The 25,936-nt window shown below is 40.0% G+C and overlaps 1 protein-coding gene across 1 annotated transcript in view; it reads left to right on the forward strand.

Moving 5' to 3' along the window:
* Positions 1-12,847: 12,847 nt before the first annotated feature.
* Positions 12,848-25,936, forward strand: part of srrm4 (serine/arginine repetitive matrix 4) — a 64,135-nt gene continuing 51,046 nt past the window's right edge. The window contains exon 1 of the mRNA XM_034118476.1: positions 12,848-13,247. Within this exon, the coding sequence (XP_033974367.1) occupies positions 13,045-13,247 (203 nt within the window). The 5' untranslated portion in view covers positions 12,848-13,044. The remainder of the gene's footprint in view (positions 13,248-25,936) is intronic.

The raw sequence follows: 25,936 nt of genomic DNA on the forward strand, positions 1-25,936 counted from the left end.
AGCAGCTGTCATTAAACAAGACATTACTCCAGGACGAGGCTGTGTAGGAACCACTTATTCATTACATGTCTCAGTCATATTGAAACAGACTTTGGAAGGTGCTTAGTATTCAGGATAACATAAATATATCATTATCACTGAAAATATCGCTTGGTTGTAAATATGATGTGAGGAATTCGAATATTCATGAATTACTTAAAGGGGACCTATCATGCAAAATGCACTTTTGTACATCTTTTATACATGAATATGTGAAACCTCCATACCCAAATCTCTAAAAAAGGGGCTGCAACGGATCTGATAAAAACTGATCCAGATTAGAACACTTTACTGACGTCAGTAAAGTGGCGCTACGGCTATTGGGCCAACTCTCCACCATCAGGGGAATGTGGGGTTGGGCCACGGCCGGCCATTGCCGCTTGAAAGCGCTGGAGACGCTGTAGTACATATGCCAGGCCTGTAAGTGGCGCTGTAGTCTGCCACAAAAGCAGCGAAGAAGACTTCCCGCCCATAGTTACCATGGTTACCCTTCTGTTTATTCTCCGCTGTGGCTTTTTTTCTCCCTCCCCGAGGCAAGCGTTTGCTCCCGCTGCTTTAATTCAATGCAATCCCTCCCCGTCGAGGCAAGCACTGTAATTCTCTCCGGTTAGTCCACCAGCAGATGACAAACACCCACCTCTCCGCCTCTTCCAAGGAACGAGGGGACTGTGCGGCAGAGTTTCAGTTTCAGTTTCTTTCGCCGGTCAAGATGTCCGTTAAAGTTTAAATCTTCCGGACAAAATTAGAAAAGTGCCGGTCAAAGGTCTTCTTTGTTATTTATTGAGCTTTAAAACAAATGAATAACGACTCTATAGGCCTATAATAATATAATAAAACACGGAGGACGGAGATCTTTTTTTTCTCCCCCTCTTGACTTGATCAGAGCACGGCTCCCCTCTCCTGCAGGGGGGCGTGGTCAGCTGCAGCTCACAGAATCAGACCCGTAGACAGCAAACAGCACATAGAGCGAAATGAGGCATGGCTAAAATGCATGATCTGTTTGGTATTTTGAAAACAGAAACGTATAAATATACCTTATATAGGTATGGCCCTACAATATATAATTTAAATATAGCATGATAGGTGTCCTTTAATATTACGTTTATAAATGCAAACCTTTGATTGACATTTTAAAGTGTAGACTGCAATAACATATTTACACAATCAGTGAAGTTGACAACAAACGGCAACAAACAATGTTCAAGTCTTAGTTTAAGGCTGCTACCTCATATGACCACCATATCATATCACCTACAGCTATGTCAACGTTTTCATTAAGTATGCCTAAATACATAACGGTAACATGTAAAAGGTTCAGAATTGCTTCTATACATCAATATATCAGATTATATTGACTTCAACAAAAGTCAGTATTATTATTTGTCTTATTCTACAGCCCAAGCTGGTGTTTTGTTTGTCTGAAGTCAATTCCCATTGATACCCAAAGTAATACATCTTGCCTCGTACAGTAATTGTTGCTCAAAGCAAGATAAATTACATTTTACATCATAATCATTTCTAAAACCAAATATTATTTACCAGAAAAAACACTAAACTCTGCTTCCAAAACAAATTTCCCAAGATACCTACAGTAATCATGATGATGATAAAAAATGGGGAGGAACATACTTTTTCTTAAGAACTGCCACTATTAGTGATGCAGAGAGGAACAAAAACACCTCTTTGCCCATCCATTTCAATGACAAACCACACATAAAAGCAGTTTGCCCTCAAATGATTTTTCTTCCGGGTCCATCCTCTTTGAGTGTCCTCTCCCTTTGAGTTCTTATGGCATAAGAGCTCCATTACAATGATTTAGTCTGCACGGAACGAGCACACACATACAAGCACATACGCACTCATGCCTCAAGGCAAGGGACCCATCAATTAGAGTGGGTTCAGTCAAGTCATCATCATCTTCCACTATTTTTTTTTCTTTCCTTCAGCACAGAAGTGGCACAATATGGACTGTCTGCCCCCTCTGAGCACTTCAAATCTAGAGCACTTGCATAAGACAAGAGTCTATTTTATTGGCACGTAAGCGAAAATAAATCCCAGATTCCATCGGGGTATTGGGAGTGGATCTTGTTTTATGTCAAGGAGGGAAGGTGTGAAAGCCACAAGGGTATTTTAGGGAGCAGAGATTGGCAGAATGGAGCTGAGGCCATCAAATCGTGTTTGTCTGCCGGTTTTTGTTTTGCTTTGTACCTCCGCTGTTCGCTGTCCGGGAGACGAAGGCTGTCGTGCTCGTCATGCCGCTTCATTTACCTTGTGCTGTCAGATGTCGTCTCAGAAAGATGTTGGGCACAACACACACATAGACACACACTCCAGCCTCCCGCAGCAGTCTTTGAATGCAGGTCCTATTCACTGTTTACAACCTAGTAAACCATTGTGATGTATTACCAAAAGATATTTCTTTTAATTTGAACCCTAATGTTGAAGTAAAATAGTTTGCATGTGGCAATGTCAGTCCGTCCACAATTTCATCCAAATGGCAAATACTTTATGAATATTTCATGTATTTGTTTGATCTCACCGACAGTGTTACACAGTTTGTTATGTGAGTAGCAGTGAAAGTAGAAATGACTTATGTATGTTTACAAGAAAACGCAACAGATTAAGATGGTACATATATTTAAGATGCTCAACAAGCACTGATGTTAGCACAGCCTCACAGATCCGCCTGCATGAATGGCTGTTGACTTGTTCTTGTTGAAATGTAAAAAATACAGTAAGTACACATTCAAAATCTGGTTTCTCTTTACCCTATAATCTCCAGTTGTAGTGTATTCACAAGTAGAAAAAGCAAAGGAATGACCAATAAAATGTGTCACAATCTAATGCAATACACAACTCCTCCCTTGGATCTTTTCAATATTTACTATTTGTTGATACTATCGAGAGGTTTCTGTTATGTTTGAGTCAGCCATTCTTCATTTCGCTTGTATTAGACTGTTTCAAATCTTTTGACACAATATAAACTGGATTCCATATTCAATCATCAGTTTCTTCTCAATACCACTTGCTGATATTTGACGAATATGTCAACTAAAGTGATAGTTCAGTTTAGGAAGAGAAATAATGCCTATTTGAGATGGAGATTACAAGTTTACTACCTCTTTTTTGTCAGTGTGCTAAGGTTGAGTCAGGACATGGTTAGAATAGTTTACCATAGATCTCGGCATCAAAACGTATCCACTACATAAACTTTGTCCTGCACCAAGCAATGCCCTTCCTGAGCAACTCGTTTTTTAAGTGAAAACACTGATGGACTCCTGCAGCCCGGGGTCAGAGAGGCGGCCATATTGATTTAGCTGTTTATAAAGACAGTAGGAAACAGGGCAGGCTCTGAATGCCAACAGGAGAGACTTGAAAATGGCAGCGCCTGGAGGCATTTCTGTTTCCCCCCGTCTCTGCCTCTCTTTCTGTTTACCTTGGACGCATTTTGCTTTCAATGTTCTAACAGTCATTGCCGCTCTTCTTTGCATCTGTCTGTGTCTTTCTTCCGTCTATAATGTGTATTCCGTCTATAATGTGTATTCTGCAGGGATGAGTGATTTTGAACATGAAGTAAAAATAATGATGACCATCTGACAAACGTTGTTATGAAACTGAGGTCCATGGAAGACCGTGTTTGTTGTGGAGAAATTCTCTGACGTCCTGCTATGGATTTCGCCGACAAGTTGATAAGTAATGCAATTAAATGGACTGCATGCTGCAGGACGGGGATTATTTATTCACGGCTAAAGCTCATTACATTTTTGTAACAAAAGCTTCCTCTGAGTCTTTTTATGGAATGCGTGTTTCATTTTATCTTATTTATGTGAATTTCTGAGGATTATAGGCAGTGTGTGAACTATTCCATGGTGCTGATGGTGAATGTTTCCTACAGCAAAAATGTACTTTGGCCGTCAGACTATATTATACCTATTTAGCAACGCATTCTACAATAAAACATTTTATATTTATACATATAGATTTATTACAATACAGCTAGCATTTTCCCTTCCACCTCCTTTTTGGGACACAGGAGGCAGTTGTTCTTTTACAGTAGACAAAAACATTAGTTAACATTAACTGGACATTACCTACAGCAGACGGACACAGTAAGTGAACACCTGGGGATAACATTTGAGTATTTAGCTGCTAAAGAGCTAGAATATGTCGATTGAGGATATTAAGCTCCTAATTTTCTAAAAGTACTGAATCAAATTTCTATTTGAAAGTTGTACAAGTACAGCTTTCAATAATGATGATAGCGAAACAATGCAAGTTTGGTGCAATGGTGCATTTGATCAAAGACCCAGAGGTAGCAATATCTCGACCTGTAATTCATTGACTTTAACCTAAATTAGTTAAAGCAGCGAGAAGGAATGACAAAAAAGTGGTATTTAAGTATTTGTATTACAATGTTAAAGCTCTTAAAAGAATGAATATAATATGAAGTAATTAATGTATTCATTTACTGTCCTATAAAGATTTTTCTTAATGATACTTATATTTAAAGCTTTCCACTAGCCTCCACTACAGAACTTACAGACAGAGCTCTGGCCAGTGCCAGTGCAGTGTCAGCTCAGGGCAGCAGAAAGTCTCGCTCTGCAAATGAACGTCGGACATTTGGCATCCCCTACCACCTTTTCTTAATTGCTATCTGTATTATTAGATGGCGTATTCATCCTTAATGATCTGAGGGACACAGCTGCACATCTCTGCCATTGGATACTTTTCAGAGCACATCTTTGGCCATGCTGAGAAGTATAAAGATTCAGATTCCATAAAAAAACAATCAAATCGTACCTCATTAATATTGCTATGTATTCTCTTTAACTACCCGTAATACCTCTTTTAGTATTAATTATGTATAAATGCATGCATCAACAGGAACAATTAAACAAGACTGCAGCAGTTTTGGGTTAATCACAAACTGAATTAAGTTTTTAACTTGGTCAACCCTTATAGGCCCATTAAAAGCAGCTGTTGAAACTGAAGAAATTATTATTTTTATCTGGAAGAGACACAGATGATTTTCTCTCTCTGAGCCAGAGGTCTGTAAATTCTTCACAACATGACCGCTATCCTCTCTGATAAGAACTCCCAAGGTGACCCACAGCCTTTCTCTGGGGGGCTCTGCGTAACGCTCCATGTCCCGGCACGCAATCACCACGGATGAGCGTTATTCTGTATCCTCGGGGCCCGGGAAGGGCAGATCTGCAACACAGAGTCGTCCTCCTTACCCTACGGTTTTCTTACCCTAATGGTGACTCCTGATGGAATTTGGCAAGATGGTAGTGTCTCATTTCCCTCGCCCTTTGAAGCGGTGTCTCTCCTCCACACAGCCCTCCCTGACCGCATCTTCACCTGCCTGGCTTGGTTACTGCTGAGTCACTAAAATAACATATTTTAGAATCTGCCTAATTGATGTGCGCTGGCACGACTTGCAGATGTTTGTCATTCCTGTTTTATTCTCTGTTCTATTATCGAGACATTTGACTAAAATCTTATTGATATATCATTTTTTCTTATGGGAGTATTTTTTATTGCAAGTAATGTTGGGTTCACCTTTTTAAAAAGCTTAATGTGAAGGAGAATGCGATGAATATTAATGATGGTATTCTTTCAATTAAAGATAACTTCGATTGCCAGGAGAAGAGAAACTGGTTTTAACGTTTGAATTACAGCCCAGAACTCTTGTGCTACGTCAAGTGGAAAATGCACACTCATGTTTTTAATTTTGGCAGACAACACAATTATTCTATCCCCAACCAGTGCCAATGTGTTCATCAAGAAGAGCAAAGTCCTGAATTTGGCAAGCACAGGACAAAATATTGCTTGAAAACAAAATCTGCAAGGTTTTATTTAAACCAAGATTATCTAAATGTCCCTTTTTTGCTTGTAGTGTGATCATTTTTTGGGTGACTTCTAAATGAATCTGTGATCATTCGTATGACCAGAAGTCCTTTGCACATTTTCTGATCTTTGACCTCCGGTGTCTTGTTAAGTTTAGTCAACTAAAACAACCTTATTTAAGTTAGAAAAGTGTGTTCATGGTACATATTTCTGATGAAGCAATGTTAAATGTTGACTCTATATCTCTCTGCAGAGCCTGCCATCCACTATGTTATCCTCAGTTAGAGGTTTGTGCCCCCATTAAATTGACACACTAGCTTTTGATTCTTAGAAAGATCTCTATGCAAGACCAGAAGGGGGTCGACAATCAGGAAAACATAGACATTTCTCTTGATAAAATTCAATTCCAACTATTACCCCGTATCCACTAGAAGTAGTCCATGCCGGCACTAGTTCAGAGTTGACTCCACTTTGTTTTCCACCTCTGTCAAAGCCAACATTGACAGATGTTGGCATTGCCAGCGCATATTTCTCTTATCTTACAACAATGTTTTACGCCGTTGGAGCAGTGCTTATGCTGTTCCTACTCTTCCAAAGCAAGATTGAATTGCAAGCATGACTTCTTCAACAACTTCAAACTCTTTGTTGTACCGACCATATAATGTTGTTTCTCATGTTAATCCCGCCCCAGCCTCTCACGAAAGTCTCAGATGTCTCTTTGTGCTGACCGATCAAAGAGCTCAAACCAATTTTCGGTCCTCTGAAGTTTAACCGAAAAATCTAGTTGGAAATCTTGTTCCGACTCTGAACTGGCCCTGCAACTGCCTCGATGGAAAAGCACTAACTTCAGGCATGTCTCTGCAGTTTGTTGGGCTGTAATCAAAGTATATGCCATCTTCAACAAAATGTACCAAATTAGTTTAAATGACTTTCTAAATGATTACCGCTTCAAACCAGGGCTAAAGTATGTCTTGTGAATACTATGCGCGGTTTATGAAGGTCGTTCCAAAGTCATGTGCTTGCTGCCATTGGCACCGAGGTAATATTTCACAGAACGGTCAGGTGCAGCGAGTCTTACAGTTTGTTTACCTGGACAGCAATCTTTGCTTATCAGGGCAATAAGATGTATTGATTACTGATAATGTGTGTAGATGTCAGTTATAGGACGAGGATGTCAGATAATTATGCGAAAAGAGGAGTATTCCTGAGGTGTTTTATTGAACTGTTATTTAGCGAAACGCTGCTCTGGCTTAATGTTCATAATGCATATGGTACATCTGTGCACACTGCCAACATTTAAAATAGTTTTTGGATTTAAAACCTTCATCAACTTCAACTCTTTTCTCACTAGTGTGTTGCCCTTTGGTTAAAGTACAGATTAAATTAGATGATATTCAAATTCTTATTAACCTGAAGATGATTTGAGCTCCAAGTTTCTATGATTAAAACCAGATTTAAAATACTGCTTGGTTTGAGGGATTATCTTTATTTTATCTTGTCGTGCACCTAGAAGGAAAAAGAGGAATGTTGAGCTACGGCCTGATGGGTAATTACACTGCCAGATTGACTGCTTTGCTGGTTTTATCCAATATCTCTTAAGCTGAGACACCTTTCTACATGTGTCCACCTCTCTGTCTGTGACGGTGCTGATAGGGAGATGAGAATCCATTTATATTCAGTATGATATGCTAATAGAAAGATTCAGTGCAAAGTATTCCATGACATTTCCTGTCGGTCTGCACTGATTTTATTGTAAAGCGGAATCAGTCATTGTTATTGCAATGCTGTTAGTTGTCTTTTTTGAGACGCTGCTGTACATTGTTCAGTTTAACAAACATACCAGTGGCAGGATTTGCAACTCCCTTTCTTTGTTAATTTTGCTTTTATCGAACATCCTCCTCACACCTTGTGTTACGTCACACAAATGACTCACAACAGGTCTATTTTCTTCTCAAAATTGCAGTCGTCTGAAATGAAATATGTTATCAGGGTTTAGCAGCCTGAGCCAAAGCACCTAGAGTTTAGGGTTTACATGTTTACATCCAAGAGACTGTGTCTTTATTGGCAGCCACGCTAAAACAGTGCAGGCCTGGATTTATTCTGTGCTGTGTTTGTCCTACTTTAAAAAGTCATTTGTAGTTCAGTGTTGAGACGACCTGTCACAAATGTCTCAAATCTAGTTGTGTACAGGTGAGGGAACACTATCATGATTGTGAACGTGTTTTCACCTCGGGTATCTCTGGCAAAGCACTAGTTATTATTTGCTATTAACAAATAGACACAAGCAGTGGTGGAAAGTAATGCATTACCATTACTCTAGTACTGTCAATACTATATGTACAATTTTGATTTACTTTTCTAGGTATATATCATTAATCAATACATTATGATACATTACAATCCAATAATTAATATGCATTATTCTGCAATGACACTGCAATAACTTTTGTCACTTTAAGTTTATTTTGATGCTAATACTTTTTTACTTTAAGATTGCTTTTTGTATCTATACAAATGAATTTCACTTGACGTTGTGGTATTGCAAAATATTAGTTTAATTTGACAGATCTTCCTCCAACACGGATCGGAAGTTTTCTTTTTTCTTGAGAGCTGAACAATTTCAGGAAGTTGGCTGAAAAGAATTGGTCGATGTAAACTTTTCATTGATTTAAACCATTTTATGACAACAATTCTGTCTGATGCGTAAACGCTATACAAAGTGTTCAAAGCTGTTCATTTGTCTTTCTGAAAGACCGCAGAAGCAATAGAAAAGATTCAACGATACATTGTGTGCTGTGAAGTATTTATTTCCCAAATGTCCACACTGTTTGCAACATTTTCATACTGCTGTTGAACAGAAAATAATAGAAGACACCAAATTTACCATTATTTACATTTCTCTTTCCCACCTCCTGATCTGGAAATAGTTTCTCTATTTTGTGTTCGCAAGTAATATTATACATTTTGACATCTGTAACTTCTATTGCACCTATCAGAGAATGATGAGCCATCTGATTATCTATTCTGACAACAACATGGATCACACATGTTTAGAGAAAAGTGTGGCTGTCCTGAACGCTTTGAAAAGAAAGTACTGATCATGGTTTTGAATGAAAGGTTATGCTAAGCTTTTTCTTTCACAAGTTTCACCAGAAAAAACATAATTTTGAATTTTGAAAGCAGTGGCGTAAAAAGAAATGTATTGACTTACACTGTGAAACACAAACACTTTGCCTTTTCTTGCTGAATATATTTGTTTAAAAAATCCATGGAGATGAATCTGTCTGCGCTAACAACTGCAATTACTGTCAGCATGAGATCTGACAGCGCAAAGCCATTGAGCCCAGCCGAAACATGGCAGACATTCCCTCTGCTTCTTTTAAAATACATCAACTAATTGGTGATGTACAATGGATGGAGGACAAATTACAGAGGACTGTTCAGCTGCCTTGTTAAGAGCCTTCAAATGGTCGATGATTTGTAGGTCGATTGCTCAATTTGCAGTTATTCCAGCCTTTGATTATATTTTTTAACGCCTTTACCATAAAATCAGTTACGTATCAATTATTTTGAAAAGTCTCTTATAGTGTACGTGATGCCTTGTTTTCATAGGTGAAAATCTATGACTAAATCTGGCACATTTACATGATGCACTCAAGTGCTAATGTTAATAATGTGAATAAAAGAAATTAATAAAACAAATCTCTCCATTAAAACGCCAAAGCTGGAAAATGAAAAGTTGTCCCTCCTCTGTTTAATGCCTGGGTGTCCTTCAGCTCCATATATGTTCCATATAAAACCAGAAGCTAGCAGAAGCACTTCATAGAAATACTCAGCAGGAGGAAGCTGACCTCGGCACAGCCTCCAATATAACCTGGACTTCCTCCCAGGGCAGAAACAGCTGTTTGGTATTCGCCACCATAAGTGAAACATATTCTGTGTTTTGCAGGGCCTGCTCATCTCTGCCCTCTGATTTGATGCTTCTGCGCCATCTTTATGCAAAGCACACTGATGAAGCAGCCACTTATCATTAAGTGGCTGTGAGTTATACATCAAGGTTTCATGTTATCAGTTTATATATATGCATTATAAATCCAGACCAAGTGCTATGTCTTAATGCATTCCTATTAGCGGGGATAAATATGAATTCCAACACTGTTAAAACATATTTAAAGAAAATAACTTTTAAATTGTTACACATTTAAAAAAATCTTATAATAAATGACCAATCAGTGCAAAAATCTATGCCATTACAACAATACATATTATGTATTATAATTCAGTCCTATTTCACTTATAGTTATTTTAAGGTAAATTACATGAATTCTATTTGTCCTTTTACATTTAAATCCTGTAAGAAAACAGGTTTAACACAATGGCTGTCACAGATCTAAGCTACACTACAAATATATCTTATCTGTTTTTTCTTCCAATCTAGAGAAACATTTCAAAGGAAGTTAAGAAATTTGAGCAGAAGAACAATAAGGAGTTCATGTGTTTGAGTCTGGACCTCCAGCTGAAAGAGGGTGAGTATATACAATCTTTGTAATATTACATTCAACCTAACTTTCAAGGGGGAAAATAGAAAAAAGAAACTCCACAAAAACCTATATAACACACTACAGGACAGGGAAAACCCCAAAAAGCTTAATCCATAATTATACATTTTCATTTATTTGGTTTTATGTTGGTATTATTAATATGGATTTGCAAGGTAAAAGTAACCAAAATGGTCAAATAAATGCGAAAGTATTCAAATGTTATGTAAGCATGCAAAACATTCCCAAAATAGTATTATCCTTTCAAGTTTTACACTAGCTGTTTGTTGTAGCCTAAACAGGGTGGGTTCCCTCTAGCAGTCAATAATCCCTCCCAAAGTCTCAAAGCAGAGCCCCCCCCCCCCACATGTTAGAGCACTGAGAAGCAGCAGATGACTCGCAGCATTAGAGCCAGAGCAAAGAAGAGGAAAGGGGGGGAAAGGGAGGGAGGGAAGGGAGGAGGGGTGGGGTGGAGCTTGTTGAGCAGTTGCTCCGTGTTATGTGTCGTGTAGAAGCAGCCTGGAGAGGAAAGGAGGAGGTATCCGCCGGCAGGGAAAAGATGAAACCCCCTGGGGGAGGTTTGTGTCAGCCACATGCTCCGGCTGCTCCTCACCGAGCCGGCCCTTTGTTATGCTGATTTACTCAGCCTTTTGTCCAAGACTCCCACAGAGTGTCTGTGAGTGAGAGGACAAGAAAGAGAGACAGACTGAAATAGTTTACAACATTTTGCACATCTTTATAATATTCAGGCGATAGCAGCACTTTGCAATATCATGCTATCCTATTCAATACTGATTTAATAATACAACTTTATGATGAAACTGAGCCGGGACTTAACAGTTTGAAGGGTGGGTGACAATTTGACATGGGGGGGCAGGTCGTTCCAGAGCCTGGGGGCTACCGCTGAGAAGGCTCGGTCTCCCCTGGTCTTTCTCTTGGTTTTAGGGACTACCAGCAGCAGCTGATCAGCCGACCTCAAAGCCCTTGAGGCGGTGTACACCTGTAGGAGGTCGGAGATGTACTGAGGGGCCAGCCCATTGAGCGATTTAAAAACAAACAATAACATCTTAAAATGAACTCTAAAATGCACAGGAAGCCAGTGGAGGGAAGCCAGAATAGGTGTGATGTGCTAATGCTTGCGTGTTCCTGTAAGCAGCCGAGCCGCAGCGTTTTGTACCAGCTGCAGGCGTGCCAGCGTGGTCCGGTTTAGGCCTATTATATATCAAGACACTATAAATGTTCTGAGCTGTGATATTGTCTGCATTCGTTTTTCTACCCCCTGTAGAGGGTCTGTAGAGGGTGTATAGTCATAGTGCACCAACCAAAACAAAAGCAACAGGTTTATTTATTTTTAAAGAACAAAATATCCATTTATTAATAGCACCTTTTAAAAAGCGTGAAACTTCTTCCAGGCACACATTATTTGTTTTAAGAAGTAAATGCACAGGTCTGAAACTAACAATTATTTTATTATGGATTCATCATTCGGCCTTTAAATGTCCGAAAAATAGTAAAGACATAAACACATTGCAGGATGTTATAGTTGTAGTTAACATAACGACGGTCTGAATCTCCAAGATATTACATTGACATAGATGAAAAACAGACAATCCTCACAACGTAGAAGCCAATGTTTTGAGTTTTCGCCTCATCGATTAGAAAATTGTTGATCGATAAATTGACTAAATAATAGAAGTATCGAAGTGATAAAAAGTAAACAACAGAAGGAGAAAAAATACTAAGGTCTGAGTGAAGGGAGAAAAAAATAGACGAAGTCACAAAGAAGGAACAGATGTAAGAAAGAGAGAAACTGATGCGGGCACACGTCAGGTTGAAATGTGAACCTAATCAAAGGTAAGGCAGAGTGAAACAAGTGTAACACAAAGACAGTGAGGATGACAGAGGGTGTCCCTCTCCCCTGCGCCCAGCCCCCGTCTTTGACGTCACAGACCGAGACACACAAAACAAGCGTCTCTGCTGAGCTCCTCACTCGCTTTCCAACCGCACGCTCTCCAGCGCACACTCACGCGTGCCCTCAGACACGGAGCAACACTTGCCTCGATACCCGCTCAGCCTTCAGCCGGTGTGCGTGGGAGTGCAATCATCTCTACACCAAAACATTGCACTCCAGCATCAAGAAAAGCCACTCTCACCCCTCGGGACTGAAACAAGCTCCTGTGAGTGATGCCTCATCCTGTGTGAGGCTGCCGACCGGGAGCACACGGGAGAAAAAGGAGAGCTCCGACTCCCATCCCAGACCCCGACCCCGTCCCGAAACCAAAAAGCAGCAGATGTGACAGAGAAGGAGAGGCGGAGAGAAAGAAACACAATCTCCCCCACCCCTCCTTCCCTCATCTGGGAGAACAATAACCAGCTTTCAGTTGGAGAGGGTCAGCTTTTGTCCCTCTCCCCACGCTCCCATTGAGGAGCGAGGAGCAGACAGACGAGCTGACACATTGACCCGCTGCTTTGAGAGGAGGGGATCACGCAAAGCAGTCACTGTGCTTGGAAAGATTTCATTCAGTACTTGGACAGCTCCTGAGCAACCAGCCGGGCCGAGTGTTTCCATGAGTGTGTAGACAATATTGTTTTTGGTTCGGAGACTAAGACACCACAGATGGAGCCCCCGTGTTCGCTCCAACTCGGCCCCTGTGGCCCCTCTCCATCCCTTGGATCGCAGAGCATCACTGCCGGCTTCGAGCAGCTGGAGGAAAAGCAGCTCTTTGAGAAGTTTTGGAGGGGGACTTTCAAGGCTGTGGCCACCCCGAGAGCGGAGAGCGTCATTGTGGCCAGCATCACCGCACACAGGAGGGTGACCAAGTAAGTTCTCTACCTTTTCATCACAGTTAAGGAATAAACACATCTTGGTCTTTCTCACACTTTTGAATTGTGTTGCTGCTTCAGTGTAAGCTGTCAAAGAAGGTCAAGCTTCTTTTTTTTTAGCTAGTAAATCTCCTTTGCTTTTATACGAAACAGGTGGTTGTAGAGGTTTTGTCAAGCCGGACACTGATGTTTGTTTGTAAGCAGTTTCCTAAATGTAGCCATGCCAGAATCACTAAACTCTATTGTCAACAACAGGACGGATCCTTGTTGTGTCAGACATTCCCTAGCATCCATCATATCACCCTGTGTTTGTTCATTTACAAGTCAAGAGACAGTTGTCCAGTTGACAACGCTCAATTAAGATATCTAGGTGGCATAAAAGCATCATTTTAACAGCCTTTTCACGTCTATATATTTTATACTAGCTACTACATGTACACCTTGATATGTTTGTCTCCCAATCCATTCCTTTCCGACGAAAATATCTCAAAATATGTCTTTGGTGTTGATTTATCTCCACCCATTTGAATTATCTCCCTTTTTTGTTTTTGAATGCAGCTGGACATTTGACATACGGCCAAACACAGCTGGCATGGAGAGTGTGACGCTCAGTTAATTGTCCCTTTTAAAGGTCACATGGCGGCATCTAAATGCCTATAATGTCACACTTGTCCCCCTCTTTCCACTTGTGACATTGCTTTGTGACAGTATCGGTTAAAGAAGCAACATGTCACGTGTTTTTCCCCCCTTTTCATCCATCCAACCAAAGGTTAGTCCGAGAAGAAATGAAAAATATCTGTTGCCCTTTCTCTTCTTCATCCATTCCTTTTAATCCCATCTTTGCTCCTTAGTGTGCAATCAACCATCAACTGCTGGCCTTGACAATTTGATCAATTGTGTCATGCACTGCTCTGCCTTTTTTGTCAAATACCATACCATTTTGGCAGTAATACAGAATACGTAATGAGTGATCAAACAGGTACATCATTTAACACACTTGTGTGTTTGCGCATGCGTACTCACACGTCAAATGATGTAGCTTGCTTGGTTGACCTTTGAATGGTTTTGACACCCATTATCAACTTTCTCTTATGTGAAATTAGCTATGTTAATGAGGATTAGAATGGCCCATTTCATCCTACATCGGCACAGGCGGCGCAACACACTGAACCAGATAATGTGCGTTTAATGGGTTCAATTACAGCAGGGCCGTAATGCTGCACATGGCCTGGTTATAAACTATTTTATAACCTTGCATGATATGACAAAAAAATAACACTTTACTTAATTGTGCCCCCAGCTCAGCAATCTAACCAAATAACTACAGCCCTATTTAAAAACAACCATAACCTGGTACATAAGATGGAATCCATTGCATACTATTTGGGGAAACTGGCAAAAATCAAATTGAAAGAGAAAAAATTAACACAGTAGAAAATTAGCTTCAATGTGGCTGGCTGCCATGAACTGAGCAGCCTTTTTTTTAAATAGCTGGAGACTCTGGAGCGGGGCCCAGCTGTCTCTTCAGCTTTAGATTTTTAAGGAAGGAAACTCTCCTCAAGTGGCATTGCCCCTGCATGGACTCCATCAGGGTGACAGTGACAATGATGGTGGCATGGCAGGGGCAGGCGGAGACTCAACGTCCCCAGAGAACAGACATAATGTTGCTAATTCGCCTGGGTCTGTTTTTAAGACGTGAGCAGTCTCCTTCGTCCGCTTTTCCCCTGGGGTCCTGTCTCTTTGTACATTTGCTGAAATGCAGATGGACTTTTGGGTGATACAGATTGTAAATAATGAGTAAAACACAACAAACAATACACCCAGAGAATATAAATACAGGAGAGGACTCAAGCTGTTTTGTTCGAGCCGAGTGTGGCCATGGAATGCTAAGACCATTAGATTGCCTACGGCTTGGTCCTCTTCCTCCTTCTCTCCGAGAGGAAACATCATTATTCACCGTGGATAAGTGAGGGGTGAGGAACAATTGCAGTGAAAGTGAGAGGCCATTATCTACAACAAGCAGAGAAGGAGAGAAGAGGGAAGACAGAGAGAAAGCCACGGGGAGATGTTTCATGTTCAATCAGCACGGGTCTTTCTCTTTTTGCACCGTCCTCACCCTTGCTTTCTGTTCTCCTCCTTCTGTCTCTGTTCTGCTGAAATCAAAATGCTAGAGGGGCCAGTGAGCCACAGAGGAGTAATTAGAGTTTTGTTGTCCTCCCCTCTTTGTCCTCACTGTCTCCCCCCTCTTCAGGCCAGTCACTCAGTGCAGGGGAGGAGTTCACTGGCTCTGTGCAGCGGGGTGGGGCTCTGCTTAAAACCATTATGACCCTGCAAGCTGTTTTGTTCGTGGGGGGCTCCTAATTAAATATGCAGGCTTGCTAACTTTGGGTTGTGTGAGAGTGTGTGTGTGCGTGCATTCATGTTCATCTGTACTGGAAATGTTTTGCAGAAATTGCAAGGGTATTAAATGATGCTGTAAGCCTGTGTGTGTCTCCGTGCATGTGTGTGTATGTGTGGCTGCAATAAGTGGGGTCTTGTCCAACTCAGTGGCAGATGGCAGGCTTGAGAGAATGCAATGCATGGGAGAAGGGAGAGTGGGTTTGTGTGTTTCAGGGGGGTTCAGGCCTCTTACCTCAGCAGATGCTGGTTTAACGAGGAAGAGGAAAAGGGTTTGGAGGGGCTTGTTCACTGACAGCACCAGTGGGAATATACAGCCGGGTGGACAAAAAAGCTGGATCACTAAAGCTGGAAAAAATGCATTCAACATGTTTGAAATGGTCTTTTAAATAATTGATCATTATAAGAAAACTTGTAAACATAGTTACAAAGTGTAGTAAAAACTAAAATAGTAAACAGTTATGGCTATTCTGAGATACTATGATTGGGGGTTCCAAAGCAGAAGGCACAGAGTGAAAAGTGACCTCGAGTAACAAAGCAAGTGGGTGGAACAACTAGGAGACCCCCGCCTGAGGATCTCAGTGGCTCATAAGGGATTAACAAATCAACAATACTAGAGGCCTGGCCAAGCAAAGCCTTAAATGTACAAGGAACATCTTATAATCAATTAAAAAACCCACAGGGACAAGATGCAGAGATTCAACAATGGGAATGATGGGATCTGATTTGAACAGTAGTCAAACTGAGAGGAAATAGGCTGAAGGACGTATTATTGTACCACTCTAGTTGCTCAGTTTTTGAATGGCGAGGACTCCTTTTAGATAAGATGATTGATGATTGATGTATTTACAGGAAACGCTGAGCCATCCAGCACTTGCGTCAGAGAAACAGCTGAGGAGCGAGGCTATATTTGCATTCTCAAAGAGCAAACAGCTGTATGTCATCGCCATAGAGATGAAAATCAATACGGTCATCAAATATGCGGCCTATTGGCAGCATGTGAATGGACAACTATTGTCTCCCCATTGCACAGGAAAACTGTGTTCACAACTTTAGCACGTTTGGTAGGTCATTGTTGAACTTCTACTCTTTGATGAATTGATAGTTTAGGTAATAATGTACCTTTTCTCTTTAACATAAGTTTGGCCGAAATGGTGGTTTGTTAACAATATATACGATTGTTTGACAGCTAGAGTTTTTGTCTGCTCTGAATTACTTATGTTGTTATTCTCAAAACATGCTTTGGTGTCCACTCCCTGTTTAGGAATTTTGTCTGAATTTCTACGTCTATGTTATAGCATGCTGGCAATTTCACCCACATAAACACAAACATACAGACATCAAATGTTCTGAGAGTGAGAAGAAATGAATTGAGGATAACATCAAGGAGAAGCAGTCAGAGCTCCCCCTGGGACATAGCGTCTCTCTCTTTCCTTCGCTCTGTGAGAATGACAAACATGATTTAGTGACGGACGAGGGGTTTGTCTTCCGTTATATATCTCTCTGTCTGCAACCCTGCTCTTTTCATCGCTGAGTATCTTAACGCGACTTCTCTCCCTCGCCTCACATCAGTATTTCTCTACCTCTTTCTCTCTGTATCTTTTTATTTTGCGTAAATTCGCCCTCTCTGTGTCTGTGTGGTATTACTCAGAGCACACAGGAGGCGGCTGCTGAGGCATGCTGACAAGAGAGTAGGAGATGATACTCCCAGACTCCCCGGGCAGGAATAGGACTTATCACTGCAATGAATTCACATTTAATATTTATTCCAATGTAGCCAGTCCATTTGAATCAAACCATTTTCTTTGGCTTGACACATTACACATCGTTCCAGTGTGTGTTTGCAGCAGGATGCATTTTGTATGTCAGCAGCTACAATAGAGAGGCTATTAGGTAAAGGTGGTTCAAATTTGGCATTGTTTTCTGTATATCTGATACACAGTCACAGCATGTAGTTGCATTAGAAGGAATTTAAGAAATCCAAGATACAAATAAAGTAAGTGGTGGAAAAGAACAGGAGGAAAAGAGAAACATTTCTTAATTGAAATGATTTTGGAAATGTTTCTTGAACGCTTAAATCAAGATTAGACAGATGCAATTTAACAAGAAATTGGCATCAAACAACAAACCCAGGTGTTTGACAGAAGGCTTGGTGTTTTTCATTTTCGAAAGGACATTGTAATGCAGAAGCTAAGACTACTACGACTGCTCATTTCTTGTTTGGCTGAAGATATTTTGGCTCATTAACAAATAGAGAGTGAGAGTAGTTTAAATCTTAATGATCAAGCATTTCTGAAGTTTACCAAGATGTGTAGAACATCCTCAAATTCCCCAAAAACACTGAATCACCCAGCTTTTTCAACTATAAATTCAAAGTATTTCAAAACTTTTGACACAACTATCTAGTCAGCAAATTGTAGAAAATCAACATTTTCCTTTTTCCTTATTTCTGCACATATAAAGGAGTCACATTGTGTCAGTTATGTCCATTTTATACTGTAGCAATATTTATGCAATATTTTGTTTTGGTCAAATAACATTACTGTAGCTGCCTTAACCTACTCAGTATGCCGGTCACAGTAAAGCTGTAGATGCAAAACTGTTGAGTCTATAATAAACAAAGACCTTTTTTTACTTAGTAATTTAACTTTCCGTTTCTTAATAGAATACTATTTGATTTCTTCTTCAAAACTTGCATAGTCTTGCTTTACTAAGCCAGTATGTGTTGTATCACATAGTCTTGATGGGTTAAGGAAGACAAATAATTGTATATCTGTCACATTAACTCACCAGACAGGCCATCGTAATTCTTAGTAGAAATGAAGGGATGCTGTTATTTATTCTACTGCAACGTCAACCTGCAGAGGCCAGTCTGTCAGACCGCTTTTACTTTAGAAACACTGCCACCATCTATATTCCTCTCTACCTGCAGGGTATTGCTGTACCAAGTCTAATCTCTTCCCAGTACTGCTGCGAAATAGAATACATAGCTAAAAAAAGTAAAGTTCTGTTGGCTGTGTTCTGATTTTGAATTAACAGAAAATATGACTTTGGAGCAGCTGTGGTTCAGGAGGTAAATGGTCGTGCACCAATTGAACGGTTGGAGGTTTAATCCTCAGCCCCAGCTGTCAACATGTCTAATGCCGCAGTTCCACTACAGCGCGGAGCTCGCTTTAAGCGTGCCGTGTCGTGCCGTACCCGTTTTTGGTTGCGCTTCCACTAGGCCTAGTCACGGCCCGGCCCGGCCCGGGGCCACTTTTTCACCTCTTTTCTGGCCCGACAAAATTGTGGTTCTATCGGGGCCAACAAACAGGGCTGAGTCGGGCTGAGTATGCTAAACTAGAGAGAGGAGCGCTGGCAAGAGGGCTAGAACTACAACAAGATGGACATATTTGACCGTGATTTAATTGTAATACACGTTTCAAAATGATGCCGAAGTAACAACATACTGATACCGGTTAGTAAAAACCATGAATTAATGCTTTGTCAAGTCTGCAGACAGACGGCAGGCGAAAAACCTTTTAAAATGCGTGTTTTTCTAGATGGAGATTGGCTAAGCTAACGCAGTATATGCTCTGACCGTCCACACTCACAACGGCCTATACAGACATAAATAAAGCAGCGACTGTATTCACCATGACACAGGCAGTCTGTGGTGTGTACTTGTTTAACTTTTGTCGAGTTTCTGAACATATATGAGGAGCTGTGAGCTCTGAGTGCTAACAGCTAACGGCTGTGTTGTGTTTCTGGAGTTCTCATTGAAGATGACGTCACGGCTCCGCCTACACTGCGTTACTATAGTAACTACCCCAGTTCCTAAACTGTAATGGAAGCGCAGCATGAAGTGAGTCGGCCCTGTTAAGGCCCAACGCGGCCAAGCCGTACCGAGCCGTACCGAGTGTGGCCGAGGCCGACCGTGTAGTGGAAATGCGCCATAAGGGTCTAATGGCAAGATACCTGACCCAACGTGCATGTGTAACAGTGCTTTGAGGGGTCTCAAAGACTGTACAATTTACCATAATTCTGTCTTTTAAAACTCAATGACATTTCGAAATGTCACCCTGTTCTCTTCATGACAAAGGTACTGTGAGACATTACTCGAGCTATAGTGACACTCCGTTTGTTTCCAGGAGACGATATGTTGCACTTGACTGCTAACTTGTAATGGATGGTCGATATTGCCTGGAGGGTAACAAAAAGCTGCAGAATTCTCTGTGATGAACGCCATCATTTTCTTTTTTGTTCTAATAGGCTGTTGCTTGCTCGGGGTTATGCGAAGGATCTTCTTTGAACCCTTCTACACACACACAAACACACACAATAAACTGTTTATATAGTGTGTGTATATATTTATACATTTGATTATTAGTACTGTGTTCAATTGTTGAGTGCATCTAAACCCCTAAAGGCATCAACATGCTGGCAATGAAGAGGAACATATCTTAATGGGAACCACACATGAACTCTCTGTGTGCAGTTTCTTTTATGATGTGCATTGTGTTATTGTCTTTATGCCAGGCATGCAGCAGAAAGGCACTATACTGTAAAGAAGTGGCTTAAATCTTGAGGGAACATGAATAGAATTGACATCTACTCAATAATAACAACAGCCGCAGCAGCTGAAGATCAAAGAAAACCTTTGAATTTGTTCAGCAAGACATTTTAAAGAATTGATTTTCATAGCGAAAATAAACAAAAGCAATGGACAAATGTTTTAATATAAAGACACTTTGCTAGAAGAAAGGACATCTGAAATTTGTTCGGCAATAATATGGCACGTTATTTTGTTTTTAAACATACCTTGAAAAGCCTGCTTGTATTTCTTAATCTTTATTGTAGTTGCCTATTAATTACCTTAACCCTCATCCCAGAACAGTGAGGACTTCACTTGGGAGGATTTCCTGTTCTCATGAGGATATGTGGTTCTTATAGAAGCATATACATCAGAATGCATGTTCAAAGAACTGCTTGCATGGGCAGGTACCTACAGTACCTATAAGAACATATATGAGCATGCACATATGGAGACTGACACATTGCCCATGAGGGGGGGGGTTAGATGTGATAATTCCTCCAGAGCTGAACAGCAACAGCAGCATTTTCGAGGATGAAAGCAAAGAGCTGAGAGTTAACCCTTTCCTTCAAACATCCGCTCAAAGCTGGTGTGAAATGTCACCCTCAGGGATCACAGCTCCAAGCCCGTGGCCCACCTTAGAGGGGAACATGCCACACACAGCCGCTGGATACTGTGAAGGCTCATATCCTGAGGAGCATATTTTCATGTGCAACATATTCTTGCAGTTGAGGTTTCATATCCCAGTTTAGAGGATAAAAACGTCAGAATTTGACCCTATCTGACATCCCCGACCATTTGTCAGCAGAATGACATAATTATATTGTGGATTAATTCCACTTAATCACACTAGTAATCCCTTACTTTGCATCTGGTTCATATCGTGAGTAGGTGCAGGGGTCAGACTTTAATTTAGGGATGTGGTCATTTTCTTTTAAACAAATAGGTAACCTCTACTGTCTTAATTTACCATCAAGTTCACTTTGGTTAATATACGTAAAATAGCTCGACCCTTACTGTATACTATGTGCTATTCTGTGCTATAAAATATATTTTATACTATAAAAGGGTCGTCTTTCTGTATTATCCCAAATTAAAATGTAACCAAAGTAAAAGAAGGTTTTAGAACAAAAATCTTAATACTCCAAATTATATTATTAAAAGTAAATATATTTACTTTATGAGAAAAGTTCCTTACAGTGTAAACATATGTAATACTATTCATTTAATGGAATACAAATACAATTATTAAAACAAGCACAGTAATAGACTTCATTTTAAATATTGTATTAAAGGTGTACTCATTCTAATGACTCCATAGTTTCCTCAGTTGGCAATAAGAGTGAACATTTAAAAGAAACAACATGTCATTGTCACCAAATTCAACAAGTTTTTCAAGCTCATCATACATTTTGCATGTAACACTTGACAGGACACCAAAAGTGAAGTGTAAATGTAGAATCATAACCTTCTTGTATGCTTCTACATTGCAGTCTACAGTACATTGCATCTCAGAGCATTGACACTAAGACAAGAGAATGTATTTCATAAGTTGTTTGCATATGTTCAATCAGCATCAGTAAAATAATAGGCGAGAATGTTCTGCTCTGATGGCAGAGAGGGGTTAACCAATTTAGTTTGAACTTGTGTTTTTATGCCTGAATTAGTTTAATTCCATAATCATAACAGTGAAGACAAAAAACACAAGCCCTGCTTAAAAATGACTGTCTTGTTCATTTAAATGAAATCTGTTCATGTATAAAATGAACTACTGCAGTGTGTATCTGTACAGCACCTGCTTGCACTTAGAGTACTTTATGTTAAAACCCAGTGCACTGACATTTAAAAAAACTCATGACATTTAAGTCCATTAACATAGTAAATTGTGTTTGCTTGTTCACAAGATGTGATGGTGTATGCTTGTCATTCTATCAGTTTGCCAAGTGAACAATCTGAGGCACACGGAGACACAAAGGTGCGGAATCGTAATCAATGGGTAAAATATTTCTAACACTGATTATTTTCTTAGTATTTGGGTTGACACAAACTCTGAGGTCTGCATATTTCTTTCAGAAACTGTTAAGAATCACTAGCTTTAGTCTTTCAAAATGTATTTGGTGTTTCTTATCTCTATGACCTTTTGGCGTGTAATGTTCTAGCTATTCAACTTTATTTGGTGATGTGAGTAACACATGCAGACAGATGTTGCCTCTGATACTTCAATGGACTTTCAGCTTTGTTGCCTTTGGCTGCTTCACAGCTCAACCTTCAGAACACTTTGAATAAGTTGGTTTGTATTACTTTAACATTGGTGAGCAAGTACACAACAAGGTTAAAGCTGGCTCAACTGAATAAGCAAAAAATAAAAGACTAAAGAACAAACTTCACTTTAGTTCATAACATTTTTCTCGAAAAAATGCGTATTTTGAAATTGTTAAGAGTGTGAACAGCAACAAACAGCCTTGTGTAATTGGCTTCTTTATTTTGTGAAATAAAAGAGGAAAGAGAACAATAGTTTTCAATAAATAAGTTTGATGGAAATACAACAGCACTGCAAAGCATTACGAAGAACTGTGTGAAAGGAAAAAGAAGTAGAAGGAAACAAATAATTGACAAGGAAGACTCTGAGAGTGACATTTTGAGATTAGCCTTTTGGGGACACAGGAGCAGCCAAGGTTATTACATTTGACTTAATATCATACTCTTATGAATCTGAATTCTTTCTTGGATCTCGGCTAAAGGGAATTTAATTATATGTAGGCACATAATGTACAGCATTGAATACACGTATAAAAGATGAGAGAAGTTGAAACACTCCTTTGTGCTCTTACTGGCTTGACCTGAAATGGAGAGTAGGTAATCTTACAGACAGTAAGAAATGACCTATTCCTTTGAGAGATTCATTATCTGTGAGTGTGGTAGCTGAGAGAGAGGGACGGCTCGGTCATTACTACCTATTAGATCTTCACAAAGCGGGGACGTCCCTGGACATGAAAAATATATGACCTAACTTTCAACGCGAGTCATTTGGCCTCCAGCAAAATGGATCACACTAAAAGAGAAACAAAGTCATGCGTTTTGTTAGCAAGCCGAGAAGGATTGATTTTTCTTCTTGATATCAAATGAGCTGATATTTCTTGACTTAAAACTTAAAACGTATGCAGTATTCCATATACTGTATATAAGAATTGGATTTAATAACCGCGATGTCACACATTGATTTTAGGACTACAGTTTGAATCCTAGAGCATGGCCGTCACTATCTTGTTTTTGGAAACAAAAGTGACACTAGATGGTGGAGATATGTACAACTAAACGCTAACAAATAAATGTTTAGGCTACACAAAACCTTACAATTACCTTTTACTATAAACACAAATTGATAGGTTCCGCAAACAAAAAAAACATACCCAAGCCGGACAACACTGTGGGAGCGACCTGCAAACACAAGGGAGCCATGCCCTAAAGCTTTCGCTGCCAACATTTGTAAGAGCTTGCATACATTATATGATGTGACAGGTTTTGAATATACAGCAGCTGAAAAAATCATAATCATAATAAGATCAGTGGTGCTTTGGGGGATAGACTGATAGTTATTGCCGCATCCAACTGAAATGTGCCACAAGGAAGCACAATCACTCATAATGACAGTAGGCAGAAATCCCTCTCAGACTAGCATTGCACCAAGGCAAAGCCCCTATTAAATATTCATACACACCGCAGAGTTTGGTATATTGGAAAAACGGAAAAGTCCTACATAATAGGCTGGAGCCGTTTTCCCCTGGCAGCAAATTTAACTCCAGAGTCAGAAAAACTCCCAGGAGCATCTTATTTAGGTTATACACACACACACACACACACACACACACAACACACACACACACACACACACACACACACACACACACACACACACACACATACACACATACACACATACACACACACACACACACACACACACACACACACACACACACACACACACACACATACACACATACACACACACACACACACACACACACACACACACACACACACACACACACACACACACACACACACACACACACACACACACACTGGGGACATTTAAACAACAGCTTTTTTTCCTACAGTGACTGTCTCTCAGACTTGTTGGTTTCATATTTAATTTTTCCTTTTTTGCCAAGTACGCTTCTTCTTCGTAGCTGGACCCCTGAAGCGGTCATAGTATTCATTATTAAAATGCAAACTTATCAAAGTCAACTCCTCATCGCTTAAATTAAATCATTTCAAGGCTGACTGGCTCCCACGTCTCTGGCTTCTATTTCATTTTTCATTTTCGCTTCTTGCCCAACCTCATTTCAGGAAGACGATCTGCCATTCATCTGAAATTGCCTCTATTTGCATAACTGATGGAAGGGTAAGGGTGAATACTGTGGCGGTGTTGATGTCAGAAATGCAATCGGAGATGGGAGTGGAGGAATTAATTGGCCCCCAGCATTTCTCCCTCCCTCCATTGTCACTTTTACCTCTGCTGTCGCTTCTTGACACAAAATGTCACCATTAAGGTTCACGGCAGGTTGCTTTGTATTCTGTACTCTGGAGAAACTTTGTGGTGAAATTGAAACAGAGAACAGTTGCTTGTTTTCAGAGGCTGAAATGTTTGTTTTTAGCTGCGTTGGCCCAAATAAATGAAAAGGAACATGTCTACCTGCCTCAAATGTCTACATTAAGAATATATGTCGCTAAACCTCTTATGATTCCAGTTAAGTATTCCTAACACTCTTGGCTCATTATGTTGTTATTCCTGTTTCCAATATTCAGTCATAAATAATGAATCCATTTTGCCTTGTGCTTTACTGTAACATAAAAATGTTCCCACCAGCCAGGATTCATGCTTTTTTTAAACCTATAAAATAGCTTTTATTGCCTTTTAGCAGTAAATTGACTAGATTATATCTGAGGGGTTGTCAGGGTTGTTGATCAATACCAGTGTCTCCCGGTTTTAAAGCGACCCTAGGCATATAACAGTTATAGCTGCTCCAGGGAAACCTTTAATGAAACAAGGACTCAGTGTCACAGACAGTGAACCACCCTTCACTGTTTAGTATTATCACAGAGCCATGGTATGTGAATCATCCAGTCTGTTCAGTTACACGTTGGCTTAATTAGTTAAGCAATTTCGTAGACTTAGAGTTTAATGGTTACAATGTTGGCTATTATTCTTTGCATTGACACTCTGTTATACTCTGACTCTTAATACAATGTGAATGGCAGCATGATTTAACCGGATTGTCAAAAGAGTAAATTGACCAGAATGTGATGAGCTCCCTTTTCACCCACATATTTGCTCAGAACTAGGCAAATTAGAGTATGTAGAAAATAGCCTAATAAATAAATGAATATATAAGTTTGTTTATTTTTGTCCGTGAAGTGCTGTGGAGCTAAAGGCTTGGTATAGCAACTTTTTGTGAAAGAAATTATGCATTTTCGTTTCAACTGTCATGATCAGTGGATTTTGACTGAGTCAAAAAGATGAAAGCTATCTTCCTGTATGTTGCAATATGACACAATTTATTTATTTATCGATATTTTAGTTTTAATTAGTAGTTTTTGGCACTTATATCATTTGTTCACCTGCACACAGCTTCCAATGAAATATCAGAGCTTCCTTAATGCCACATCAGATAAACATAGATAAGGTATCCAAAGCAACAAGCTGATTCTG

Source organism: Trematomus bernacchii, unplaced genomic scaffold, assembly GCF_902827165.1.
Source record: "Trematomus bernacchii unplaced genomic scaffold, fTreBer1.1, whole genome shotgun sequence".
Taxonomy (NCBI): domain Eukaryota; kingdom Metazoa; phylum Chordata; class Actinopteri; order Perciformes; family Nototheniidae; genus Trematomus; species Trematomus bernacchii.